The following is a 14,514-nucleotide window of genomic DNA, read 5'->3' on the forward strand; positions in this document are numbered from 1 at the left end:
AGCATGGTGGCAGAACCAAAAGTCAAGTGGGATGATATCTGATACAACACAAAGAAGTTTGGCACAAGATTCCTTAGTAAATTTAAGTAGTAAATCTAGGTGGCATACAGAATTGCCAAACATATTTATTCTCTAGCCAACCACAACTTGCAAAAAGAAAAACACAGGGCTCACTCACAAACTTGCTAGTGGAACTAAATCAGTTAAGATTCCATGCATAATAAAACAGTAATTGCATTGTCAACAGAAAATATTGATATATTTCCTCCTTTATTTAATGTATCTTTAATTTCCTAACTTCTGGTGCACCATATTTCCCTATATACAGGGCATTAACACTTATCTTTGAACAATGAAGGTTAAATAATTTTTGTTTATTTTATCACTGTAATGTATGTGACACGGCTTCAATGTCAGTGATACAATTTGTTTGCGCTAATATCGTATGCATTAAGCACAACACTTTTTTAGCACTGTATGTTTTAATAGCTTGCCCTGAAAGAGGATGATCCAACCTATTTTTGGATACTGAAGGGTAAACGTATTAGTAGTTGTCAATAACACATAACGATACATATGTTAAACATATATGTATGTTTTATTATTACATACAGGTATAGGATCCCTTATCCGGAAACCTGATATCCAGAAAGCTCCGAATTACGGAACAGACTCCATTTTATCCAAATAATCCAAACTTTTAAAAAATGATTTCCTTTTTCTCTGTAATAATAAAACAGTAGCTTGTACTTGATCCCAACTAAGATATAATTAATCCTTATTGGAAGCAAAACCAGCCTATTGGGTTTATTTAACGTTTAAATGAATTCCTAGTAGACTTAAGGCATGAAGACCCAAATTACGGAAAGATCTGTTATCCGGAAAACCCCAGGTCCCGAGCATTCTGGATAACAGGTCCCATACCTGTATAGTACTTCTGCACTCTCAGTAAGAAATGTTGATGATGATATAAGGGAATGCCAGAACTAACCACAATATACATTTTGTATCCTGTTACATTTGGGCGTTCTGGTCTTTAGAACGTCTGTATCTCACACAAACATTGCACAGCGTAAATACAGCCATTCATAAAGTTCAAGTCATATTTGTGTGTGACTGTGTGTGTAGCTGGGCATAGGCTTAGTACACATTGTTTCCTAACCAGAATTTGAGCTATAGTTTGTGGTCCTATCAAATGAGTTAGTAGGGCTCAAGATAGATGGTGAAGCAGTACTCAGAGTAGCTGGGAAAACATAGTAAAATGTGAACATGCATTGAAAGACATGCTTAGAGTGGCGTGCATAATGAAAACAATACAGTGAATGTAATCTATTAATCATGCAGACAACATGCATTATACATGGAATAAAAAATGATTATCTAGGTGCGATGTTGAAAGTTGGATGCAATTGAAAAGCATATGTAACAAAAGCTTCTTCCTTGGGATGCAATATGCCACAGATATATGCAATTCGTAACATTACAGCAACTGTGTTTGTAACAATGAAAAACAAATACTCTGAATTATGCAGATTTTCATAGAACACATCAGTTGATGCACCTGTACAATGCAAGCAATTTAATATATTATATAACATATTATAAAAAACTATTTACACAACTATTTACACATTCTACATTACTGACAAATTCTGCCCACTCACTGATAGGAAGATGTTACTATAAATGAATTATCCAAGTATCCAAAACTCCCAGTGTAACATCAATGTGACTACAGTACGGTTGCCAAGGGGTGGGGCAGTGATATGAGGGGGGCAGATGATGTCAGAGGGTGGAATGGGTACATTGGGATGGGCTTGATGACATGTCATTAAAGGAGAGTCCTGTCCAGATCCTAATTTGGAAAATCGTTCTGCCAGTTCTGTCACTTAGTATTATCTCAGTAGTCAAAGATTAAAGATTTTTCATTGTTAAAGATAATATATAACCATTTCTGTCATTGTGGGTCATTTATGATCGATTGTCACTGGGTATATGCCCCATTACTGATTTACCAACATAATATTAGAGGTTTCCTAACCAGATGTTGAGCTAAATATTCTGTAGCTCTTTACAGTGCTACAGGACATTTTTATGAACTAACGGGGGAATGTAATAAAAGATTAAGTTAGAGTAGAGCTACATAAGTGAAAACAAAGAAATGTAGAGTGGAGAGTTGTGGTTGTGACGTTATATGGCCCCTTCCCCCACACTCACTTGCAAACCAGTTCCGGCTCCATCAGCCAAGTAAAACTACATATTTAGAAAAAAAATGACTACTTAAAACTTCACTTTTAATTTAACCAATAAACATATAAACAACAAATACACTGAGCCATGCCCATACAGCACACCAAACTGAGTAAATACACAAACTCACTGCTGTAAGCAGTGTGAGCAGTGCAGGACTATAGCCTTAAAGGAATTGTTCAGTGTAAAAATAAAAACTGGGTAAATAGATAGGCTGTGCAAAATAAAAAACCTTAAGTGCCAAGCATGACAAAAAAGAAAATGCAAACTTACATGCAAAAAACATGCATTTTAGGGTCAGGCAACACAGGCGTTTTGGGGAGATTTGGTCGCCTGGCAACCTGAACTTCGGGCGACTTCGGAAAACGAACCGCCGCGTGTGATTAGCGCCGGCAGAGTCAGGAAAGGCGTTTGGGGAGATTGGTCGCCGCAAAAACTAGGTGAATAGTCGCCAGGTGACCAAATCTCCCCAAATGGCCAGTGTGCACTTACCCCTAAGTGAGGCATTAAATAACTGTAATAACTCTACGAGCCATGTTAATTTACCATTTCACAATATGCAAAAAGGCTGCTTAAGATTTGTCAAGTAAAAGTATAAAAATGCTAACTAATTATACCAAAAGGAAAGAAATACATAACATGGGCAAACATTTGCAGGTAGATTTTAGAGGTCAAGTGCAATCAGAATTTAAACACTTTTATCACTGGTTTACATGGGCACTGCACAAGGGGAGACTTTCCAATATACATTTGTTAATTTTTGAATATTTAATTGATTAACTTATTTGTAATGTAATTGCTATTGCATGCAATATCTGTAGTTTGCTATTATTTTCAATATTAACTATAACTTAAAAAGTAGCACAAATCAGCTTGCCTGCAGCCTTGCATGAAGAATAGATGACTACCAATACAATGTTTTATTTTAGGTTTGCAAGTAGTCAGGACAAGCAGTGGAGGAAATAGTAAAACAGAGTTATTTCTTTCAACAGCCATTACATTTCTAAATAACTTTACAATCACTGAACATTTTTGATTAATGTAAATTATAGGAAGGCTAATTAGAATCATATATTGTGTTGTTATGCAAACAATACAGTACAATGAAAAGAATTACTCCCTTATATTTAATTCTTTCATTTAGGATTTGTCAGTACAGTAAAGGATTGACTTATAGGTAACTTACACAATTTTTATTTCTGAATCCTATTTCAGTGTTTTGAGGGATAAACAATAAGACATATATATCTTACCAGAACTTGAGCTATATGTTGTGTCATTCAAATTACTAGTGTTGAAGGTAGTTGTTGAGACAGTACTGTAAGTAGCTGGCAAAAAGCAAATATACATGCATTGAAAGGTATGGTTAATGCATATTACAAAAACATAGTTAGTAAAGAAAACAAGTAAATCATGCAGATAACATGCATTAGTGTGGTGGCAAAAACTAAGGTCAAGCAGAAATTTACATTTACATTTGTAAATGTAAGTAGTAAATCTAGCTGGCGTACAAACGTTGGCAAAACACATTTATTCTCATGCTAAACACAATTGGAAATAGAGAAATATAGACTGACTCACAAACTTGCTAGTCCCTACAGTACAGAATTGTGCTCTTTTTTGTTGAACACAGCAGTACATTCAGACATCTGAACTTTTCTCATGCAGGGTATAAGTATAGATAGGTGTAAAGGTGGCCATAGACGTAACAATTACGATCTTTCTTGGAAAAGATCTTTCCAAGAAAGATCGTTCGTTTCAATACACATGTGTAGAGCTGAATCGTCAGATATACAGGTATACATACGGGAAGAAACAATAGAATTCTACCTGTATCTGATGATTCAGCACTAACAATGGCCGATGTTTGGGTCCCTTCAAAGGCACCCGATCAAAATTTTCCGTCCAGCCCGATCGACGAGCCGACCGATATCCAAGTTTTCTGCCGATAACGGTCGGCTCTTTTTCCACCATACACGCAACGAATATCGGACAAAAATTAGTTTCGTACAATATTATCTGTGCATCTATGGCCACCTTAAGGCTCCCTTGGAATGTTGCACCACAGACGCTGCACCGATTGAATTGCACTCAAATGTGATTTCTATAGTAAACCACCCTAAGGGCTATTCCACACGGGGAGATAGTGACGCGTTTGCGATGCGCGATGCGATGCGCTTTTCAACAGTCGCCTGAAAAAGCCTGGCGAGGCATTTTCAGGCGACTGTTGAAAAGCGCATCGCCTCGTGTGGTTAGCACAGGCGTTTTTACATAGGCGCCCATACAAAACTGTCGCCTGCGCCGGTCGCGGCGACTGTCGCGGCGCTTTGTCGCCGCGACCGCAAACGCGTCGCTATCTCCCCGTGTGGACTAGCCCTTAAATGCTTATAACCAAGCCTTTGCAACGTGTTTCTCATTTGCATAACAGTTACAGGATTAATACATCTGAAGCAATTACCTTAAGTGTAAAGTTTTGTATTGCATGCAATTATGCTGAAAAGATGGCAGAATGTTGCATTTTAAATAAACCATGGCAAATCGTGCCCTCTTCTATGCTTTGCATAATTTGGGTAAGAGGGCACTTAACTTATTTATTGCCAGCTCATGCTGTTCCCTTCACACTGCCCGGAAATCTTGCAGGTAGTGCTATTGAAAATGCAGCATCCAACTATTAAATCAGTGGATTTTGAGCTTATGATTCCTCCTTACAAAGGTTGAAGAAGTCTTCTATGAAAATTTTTCAGTAGGGATGCACTGAATCCAGGATTTTTCAACAGGATTCGGATTTGGCCAAATCCTTCTGCCAGGCATATGCATATGCAAATTAGGGGCGGGGAGGGAAATCGCATGACTTTTTGTCACAAAACAAGGAAGAAAAATGTCTTCCCCTTCGGTGCGGTATTTCGGCCGAATCTTTCGCAAAGGATTCAGGGGTTCGACCGAATCCAAAATAGTGGATTTGGCGCATCCCTTCTTTTGAGAGACTATTTTAACTCGATACTTGGACATTGCTGATAGTGACGCTTCATCAGTCAGATAGCACCCACATACAAAGCAGTTGATTTCAAGTTCTGGATGAAAACTGACTTCTGTTTCGTATATTGTTTCAGGAGTCCAAACCAGAAAACAAAAAGGGCTAAACAAAGGAATATTACATTTTCAGTGGTTTTTAGAAATAATATATATAAATGTGATTCCTAGTTAAAACAGTAGCTTAATATTACTTGCTCTGACACATAAAACGTTGTAGTAGAAACAGCTGTTTAAAAAACCTAGAGGGGAACGCCTTTCTGCTACATAGTTTGCAAAGGTCAGGACCAGAGTACAGAAAAGGATAAACAAATAATATTGCAACAACATTTACAACAACAACATTTACAATTAACTTTAAAACCACAGGGTATTTATGATTAATGTATATTTAAATGTTGTTTAGAATTATTTATTATGCAACAGTTTTTGGTGGAGATGCATTTTAAAGGGTTTGTTCTCCTTCCAAATACTTTTTTTCAGATTGTTCCCAAAAAATAAACACTATTTTTCAATAACTTTCCATTTTTTTACCATTGTTTCAAAATTGAAATCTTAAGTTTAAAGGGGCTGTTCGCTTATGTATGATGTAGAGAATAATATTCTGAGACAATTTGTAACTGGTTTTCATTTTTATTATCTGTGGTTTTTGAGTTATTTAACTTTTTATTTAGTTTGCAATTTCAGCAGTCCAAATTACCCTAGCAACCATGCATTGATTTGAATGAGAGACTGGAAGATGAATCAGAGAGGCCCTGGAAGCCGAGCAATAACAGTAACATTATAGTCTCACACAGCATTGTTTTTTTAGATGGGGTCAGTGAACCCCATTTGAAAGCTGGAAAAAGTCAGAACAAAAGGCAAATATTTCAAAAACTATAAACAAGTAAATATGAAGACCAACTGAAAAGTTACTCATAATTACCCATTCTATTACATACTAAGGGGGTTATTTATCAAAGGCCGAATTTATCTCAATAATTTTTGCTACAAACTCCAATCAAATCAGCTCATGTTTTTTATGCTTATTTATTATTACATTTTCCCAAAAAATTTGGTTTGCGGTAAAAATTCAGATTTTCACAATCTTTTTCGGATTTTTTCATCCGATTTTCATGAATGTCACGATTTTTTCGGAATTTCCACCCGAAAACCCTGAAAACTTCGGGGTATTGAACAAAATCCAGCGCACATCCAAAAATCATTGTTACTTCACCCATTGACTTATATGCAACCTCGACAGGTCTGAGATGCCGGATTTTCAGATTCTGACTTTTCCATCCTCTGGGTTCAATAAATTCCAAAAACATTTGTCGTGATTTTTGCATTCGGAGTTTAGTAAAAAAAAAAACTAAAAGTTAACTTAAAGATGAACCGCCACTTTAATGCCCCTGTTACTGGTGTTGCAGTATGGCAGCTCTGTAATCCAGACACAGATTCTGAACTGTTACAATTTGCTTTATTAATAAATACATTTCTCAGCAGCATCTGTTTCATATTAGCAACTATTGTTACAATTATAACAGCTGCCTTTAGTGAAACTCTGCTCAGAAGGGCCAATGATGAGACCCAAGGACACTCCTCTGCACTACTGAATGACTTAAAATTGTCTCACCTGTGTCTCACCTGCAGGACTAAAGTAAATTAAAGTGGCAACTTCACTGAATAATGTTTGTGCGAAAAACATGTTTTACTTTTTTCAATCACAAAAAATGTATGGTTTTCAAGTATGAATTTCCCAGTTATTGCTGGTAACTATTTAATTGTCATTGGACTGCCCTTCAACCTTCCTGACCAGCAGGGAAATTAATACATTAAACCATAGCTTGCCTAAAGTAACATTTTATGCTTTTATTAAATAATTTGAGAATTATCATTGATAAATTATTGTATGAAAAGGTTTTAGCATATAAGCTACAGTACATGCTTTATTACTAAATGAGATTTTGCAATTATTAATCCAGTGATAAAAATAATATACTGTAGGATTTATAGTTTCTCTACACATTTTCCCCTTACCAGGACTAGGGCTATACGTTGCTGTTAGTTGAGTAGTTCTCAAGGTAGAAGCTGAGACCGTGCTTAGAGTAGCTATGAAAAAGAAAATATTTACATGCATTTTACGTTAAAATTTAGATTTCATGCAAAATAAAAAAAGTGAAGTGATTGCAATACAAGCGTCATGCAGGCAACAAAAGATGTTGAAATATTTCATTCTTTATTTAATGTATCTTTAATTTCCTAATCTCTGGAACACCGGACTTCACTTTATACAGGGCGTTTCCAATTATCTTTGCACAATGAAGGTTAAAAGTTTTTGTCTATTTTATCAATGTATGTGGCACTGCTACTGTGTTAGTGATACAATTTGCTAAAGGTTTGCTAATATCTTTACAATTAAATACAACACTTTTTATGTTTTAATATATTGCCAAGAGAGAGGATCATCCAAACTATTTTTGCATTTTAGAGAGTTAAAGTATTAGTAGCTGTTAAGAATACATAATATATGTGTTAAACATATGTATGTAATACTGCTGGTGATATTAGGGAACGCCAGAACTAGCCACAATATACCATTTGCATCCCATTACATTTGGATATTCTGTATTTTGGAACTTTTGTATTGCACACAAACATTGCACAGTCTAAGTACATTTATAAAGTTCAAGTCGGTGTGTGCGACTGTGTGTGTAGCTGGGCATAGGCTAAATACACATTATTTCTTTACCAGAATTTGAGCTATAGTTTGTGGTCCTATCAAATGAGTTAGTAGGGCTCAAGGTAGATGGTGAAGCAGTAGCTGGGAAAACATAGGAATAAGTGAACATGCATTGAATGACATGCTTAGATTGCCATGCATAATGATAACTATACAGAAAATGCAATCTAAAATCTTGCAAACGACACGCGCTATACATGAAATAAAAATAATGACATAACTGTTGATTTGCTGACTGTTTGATGCAACTGAATATGATGTTTTACTCAAGATTCTTCCTTGCTGATATTTTGTTGATAACATGTAATTAATATCATTAAAGCAGCTGTGTTTGTGATTTCATTAAAATACATATTATATTCAACTATACAGTTCTAGACTGCTGACAATCTACAAATTCTGCCCACACATTGATAGGCAGTTGTAAAAAGAATTATCCAAGGCCAAGTAGTCAGGACTCACAGTGTAACATCAGTGGGGCTATAGGTAGGTTTTGCCACAATCAATATTAATCTGCAAAGAATTAAAATGAATTGGATGTGCCCACTAGTTGGGTCACTTTGTATTATCTTGGTTGTCAATAATGTTTAATATAATATAACCATTTCTGTCATTGTGGATCATTTTTAATCACGTGATGTTGGGTATACAGCATGTCCCATTTCTGATTTACCAATATACCATCATAATATTAGATGTTTCCTTACCCAATGCTGAGAAAAGGGAGGCATTCCACTGCCCTTTACAGAGATTATTCATTATTCCAAGCAGTCCCTGTCCCAATGGAACTCACACTCTAAGGTTTCTATCACATAAACATACACTATATATGGTCAAATTTATCAGGAGCCAGTGATTTTATAGGTTTTTGAAGAGTAAGAGGAAAACAAAGCATTCATAGGGAGGACATATAAACTCCTTGTAGATAATGCCCTGGGTAGAAACAGACCCTGGACCCCAGTTCTGCAAGGCATTAATTGTATAGGGTAATTTAGGTTATCCTTTTTTCTCGCAACCATACAAATTTAGAAAAGCTAAAAATTGTATCTAAGGGGCCATAGACTATACCACAGATATTGATTACTGTATAGAGTCAACTGTAAATCCCTGCACTCCTTCTACTCTCTTCTCTGACACAGGGAAAGTGTCCAAGGGTTTTTCCCAAACTCCAATATAAAGTTTACATTCTCGTACTTTGGAGATCGATCCCTAAATCAGTTCTACATTGTTTCCCATGAAAGAAGATATGGACCAGTAATGGTGTACTTCTCTATCAGAGCCTTATTGAGGAAAGGACAGGTAGAGCTGAAAAAGATGTAGAAGATGTCAAACTACAGAAAGATAGCAACTACTAGCTGTACAAAAGACAACAGATTGAGCAGGGCCAGTCTTTGGGGTGATGGACCTATGGAACAGCATAGTATGCCACCATATTTTCCATTACCGCTGCCAGACAACAAATCATACCGGTATCACCTTGCTCATCACACCACCTGTGTACAGAAACCCCAATAACTCATAAAAAGAAAGTCTGGCATACAACACGATATATTATACTATATAATCAACTGTTAGGACCCCTATCCGTATTACATCTAAATTCAAAAAGTGTGTCCTCCCTTTGCTGCTAAAATTGCCTCTATATTTATGATAAAACTTTCACTTAGATTTTGGAACATTGTCAATTGGATTAGCTTTGTTCTGTTACAAAAACATTTAGTCTGGTTGGCGCTAGTATCAGGATGGTTCAACGTGAGCATTTTAACTAATCCACAGGTTTAGCTAGACCGAGGTCAGGGCTCTGTGAATGCACTCCGGTCTCAAAAAACTGGTATTATACATGAGCATAAACATGCTGAAACATTAATAAGCCTCCCCCAAACAGCATGAACATGGTCTCAGATAATTATTCCTTCACCACCAAACTTTACAGTCTGCATTACACATTCAGACAGGTAGAGTTAACTTCTGACATCCATCAGACAATGTGATTCATTACTCAAAAAATGTGATTCCACTGCTGCAGAGTCCATAGAAGACAACCTTTACTCCATTCCAGCCATTGCTTTGCTGGAATGGAGTAAACAAAGGATTTTGGGTTGGCTTCCAGAGACAGTTTGAAACTCAGTAGTGAGTGTTCCAACAAGTGATTTCAGAACAGGCTGGACACTTTTAACCAAAGCAACAAAAACTATTTGGGCAAGGCAACAGAATGTGAATACACGGTTATTTCATTTCAGACCATTGGAATGGGCTTCCAGGAGTATCTAAAAGGAGTTTAGGTATTTTACTCAAATCTTGTCATAACTATCCTTCAGACTGGGTCCCCCTGACACTTTTCTCATAGGGATGGAGGAGGGCCCACAGTCTGGAAACCACTACAGTAGATGCCTTGGCAAAAAAAGAAGAAATTTCTTTATATTGACATTTTTAGGATTCTAGGGGTACAAATTATATATCTATATACAGGTATGGGATCCGTTACAGGACCCATACCTATATTCCATTTGCCTGGCTGACTAATATATAGTGAAGCTGCCACTGTAGAATAGATAACACCATTGGGCAGTGAAAACATCTCTACTTCTGAAGATTCCTACATAGAATCACAGAAAAAACCTTAGTGTGAATCCGCAGTCATTACTCACACTTCCCTTGGATGGGGGCAAGCACACTCTATTTTTTATTATTCTATCACTGATGACAAGTGCGGTAACAGTTTGCTGTGCTGTTACCATATAAGTGACCTTTCATTTAACTGGCATAACAATCAATATTGTCCAATACTGTGCTACAGGTGGAGGTACTGTAGTAATCAGTAACTATAAAGTAGGCAGACAGTTTTTTTTGCAGGTATAGTATCAGCTGTAGGAAGCACCTCACATACCCACAGTACACTATGTACAGTATATACAGCTCAACTTACATGACCAAAGCTCCAATATCAAAAAAAAAAGGAGAAATAATTATTAAAAAAATGCATTTCTTACCATTCATTATGCTAGAAGCAGTAATGCTGTTTGATGATGATTGCAAAGTAGTGCTTATGGTGGCTGGCCAAAAAAGACAAATGGAAGGAAAGTCCATGCCAAGGCAAATTAACCATGCATCAATAAATTAATAAAGCAAAGCAATAAATAAAGCAAAAGTTATTGTAAAAATTCAGTTATTGCAAGCTGGTCACATGCACTGCTTAGTTGCAGACTCCCTAGAAAAATACTGGATGGAAAACAGTTTACATTTTGCGTATATAAACAAAGGGGAAATAGGGATAAATGGATGCTTCTAATACAGTAAGGGGCCGATTCACTATGGGTCGAATATCGAGGGTTAATTAACCCTCGATATTCGACTAGGAATTAAAACCCTTCGACTTCGAATATCGAAGTCAAAGGATTTAGAGCAGATAGTTCGATGGAACGATCGAAGGATAATTCCTTTGATCGAACGATAAAATCCTTAGAATCGAACGATTCGAAGGATTTTAAACCAACGATCGAAGGAATATCCTTCGATCAAAAAAAGTTAGCCAAGCCTATGGGGACCTTCCCCATAGGCTAACATTGACTTCGGTAGCTTTTAGATGGCGAACTAGGGGGTCGAAGTTTTTTTAAAAGAGACAGTACTTCGACTATCGAATGGTTGAATAGTCAAACGATTTTTACTTCGAATAGTTCGATTCGAAGTCGTAGTCGAAGGTCGAAGTAGCCCAAAAAAAAGTTTTTTACCTTCGAATCCTTCACTCGAAGTTAGTGAATCGGCCCCTAAGTGTCAATGTGAGGTTTGGATAGTAAAGATAACATTTATTGTTAGATTCTAGGTTTTTGCTAAATATGCTTTCTGAGAGTAGTTTGTTACCATAGGGCAGTGGAGACTAGTGTATCTGTGCAGAAAACATTTATTATACAACAGACTTGACATCTCCTTACCCAGTGTGTCAGAGGTAGTTGTGGCAGTGGTTAATGTAGTGGTAGCAGTAAATGATAAAGTAGGCACAGTGGATGTCACAGTAGTGTATGGTACAGCTGATGACAAAATGGATGATACAGCAGATGACATGATAGATAATTCAGTCCTTGATACAGCAGATGGCAAGGTGGATGTTTCCAAGGAATGTACAGTAGATGACACTGGTATATATGATGTGGCAGGTGATATGATGGTAGATGACAACGTGGATGGATCAGTAGATCGTACAGAAGAAGATATACTAGATTTTACAGTAGATGACAGGGAGGATGTTTCAGAGGAAGGCACAGTAGATGACACGATAGATGACACAATCAATGGTACAGTATATGACAAAACAGGTGGAACAGTGGATGACTTGGTGGAAGATTTAGAGGACCTAGTAGATAGTAGAGTGGATAGTATACTAGATGATATGTTAGATTCTTTAGTAGATTTTGATAACATGGCAGATGATACAGAGGATGGTACTGTAGATGGCAAAAAAGATGGTACAGTAGATTTCAAAAGGGAAAGTTCAGAAAATAGTATGGTAGAGGATACAGTGTTTTGTACATTAGATGACTTGCTGAATGGGTCATTGGATGGTGCAGAGGTTGAATTGGTAAATGGTCCATTAGATGCTAAATTAGATGATAAAATAGATTGTGCACTAGATGACTTGCTAGACATTTTAGTAGATGGTGAAGTAGGTGATTTGGTAGATGGTCCATTAGATGTTACATTAGATGATACCAAAGATTGTCCACTTGATGACTTGCTAGAAGTTTTAGTAAAGGATGAAGTAGATGATATGGTAGATGAATCAGTGGATAGTAGAGGAGATGCTAAAGTAGATGGTGCAGTGGATGATTTCGTAGAGGTCCCATTAGATAACAAATTAAATGATATTGAAGATCGTGCACTGGATGACTTGTTAGACGTCTTAGCAGATGAAGTTGATGATATGGTAGATGATACAGTGGATAATAGAGAAGATGCTATAGCAGATGATACAGTTGATGGTGCATTAGATGGCATGGTGGATGTTTTAGTGGATGGTGCAATAGATGATACTAGTGTAGATGCTATAGTAGATATGGTGGATGTTACAGTAGATGCTATAGTAGACGATACATTGGATGTAACAGTAGATGATACATTAAATGATACAGTAGAAGATATGGTAGTTGCTGGTGGTGAGAGATAAGAGAAAGGTGAATTTGGGTGAATGATTTAGTAATAATTTAAAAATGAGCTTGTCACATATGTTATAGTGGCTATAAAAGGAATTGTTCAGTATAAAAATAAAAACTGGGTAAATTGATAGCCCGTGCAAAAAAAAAAAATGTTTCTAATACAGTTTGTTAGCCAAAAATGTGATGTATAAAGGCTGGAGTGACTGGATGTCCCACATAACAGAATACAACTTTCTGCTTTGCAGCTCTCTTGGTTTTCACTGACCAGGCAGTAACCAATCAGTGACGTGAGGGGCCACATGGTCATATCTGCTTTTGAATCTGAGCTGCATTCTAAGGATCAATTGCAAACTCACTGAATAGTTATGTCCCATGTGGCTCCCCTTATATTCGCTGACTAACTCAGATTTAGAGAACTGAAAAGCAGGAAGTTGTGTACTGTTCTGTTATATTAGACATCCAGCCTTTATAGATTCCATTTTTGGCCAACTATATTAGAAATATTTTTTATTTTACACAGCTTATCTATTTACCCAGTTTTCATTTTTACACTGAACTGTTCCTTTAACAGTGAGATTTTTTCCCTTGCAATGCAAGTTCTAATGGTTTCATTACCAAGACGTTTCTCTCTAAAATAAATTATGGGGTTATTAATAAACATACTATTAGTGATCAGCGTGGCTTAAAATAGTTTTTACAGAAGATGGCAAAAGAAAACAATACATTTGCAAATTATAAATAAAGATATACCATAGTATCATGCATATGGGGAAAATGCAAAAAAAGAAAAAAATGCAGTTCCTATATAGTCAATGAAAGCATGAAAAAAGCAAAAGGCTGTGATTATAGCTGCAGTTAGTCGAGTATTTTACTTATTGAAAAAAAAGGAGATTTCCCAACTGATGTATTCGTAGTTATTGTATCTTTTGACTATATATAGGTTATTATTAGGAATATTATAGCTTTGCAGATTAATACTATTCCATTATCACATCTAGCAAGATAAGTCACACAGCATTTCTTCCCATAGTACAGTTTATCAGCTTTCATATATGTATTGGGCCAATGGATATATATTTTCCGCCTACCACCCCTGGTAGTGTGTCAGGCTTTTCAATTGGGTGCATGTCACCCAATATGAAACAGTAAGATTGGCTGTGGTATTGGGAAACATTCTGAAGGATCGTTCAAGCAACTGCTATGAGGACCCATTTGTTTCCAAAGAAGGAATAGACAGCACTAGTTGTTGAAGAAGATCCTGGTATCTTTGAACACCATGGAGGCAAAAAGTGAAAATGTTAAGCTCAGGCAGAAGGAAAAACTCCAAGTGAGATGGTTATATGGTTATGCCACCCATATTACGGT

General features: G+C 36.5%; 1 protein-coding gene across 8 annotated transcripts in view; it reads right to left on the reverse strand.

Moving 5' to 3' along the window:
• LOC108717815 (adhesion G-protein coupled receptor G6) overlaps positions 1-14,514 on the reverse strand; it is a 104,913-nt gene that overhangs the window by 34,490 nt on the left and 55,909 nt on the right. For 3 of the 8 annotated variants that reach the window (XM_041564405.1, XM_041564404.1, XM_041564407.1), the window contains exons 6-7: positions 8,012-8,083; positions 7,300-7,371 (exon numbers count right to left, since the gene is read on the reverse strand). The exons of 3 other annotated variants lie outside the window; for them this stretch is intronic. In XM_041564405.1, the coding sequence (XP_041420339.1) occupies positions 7,300-7,371; positions 8,012-8,083 (144 nt within the window). Of the gene's footprint in view, positions 1-7,299; positions 7,372-8,011; positions 8,084-11,931; positions 13,285-14,514 lie in introns of those variants that run through there. 2 more of the 8 variants (XM_041564406.1, XM_041564408.1) reach the window with 2 other exon arrangements.

The sequence above is a fragment of the Xenopus laevis genome, chromosome 5S, assembly GCF_017654675.1.
Source record: "Xenopus laevis strain J_2021 chromosome 5S, Xenopus_laevis_v10.1, whole genome shotgun sequence".
Lineage (NCBI taxonomy): Eukaryota > Metazoa > Chordata > Amphibia > Anura > Pipidae > Xenopus > Xenopus laevis.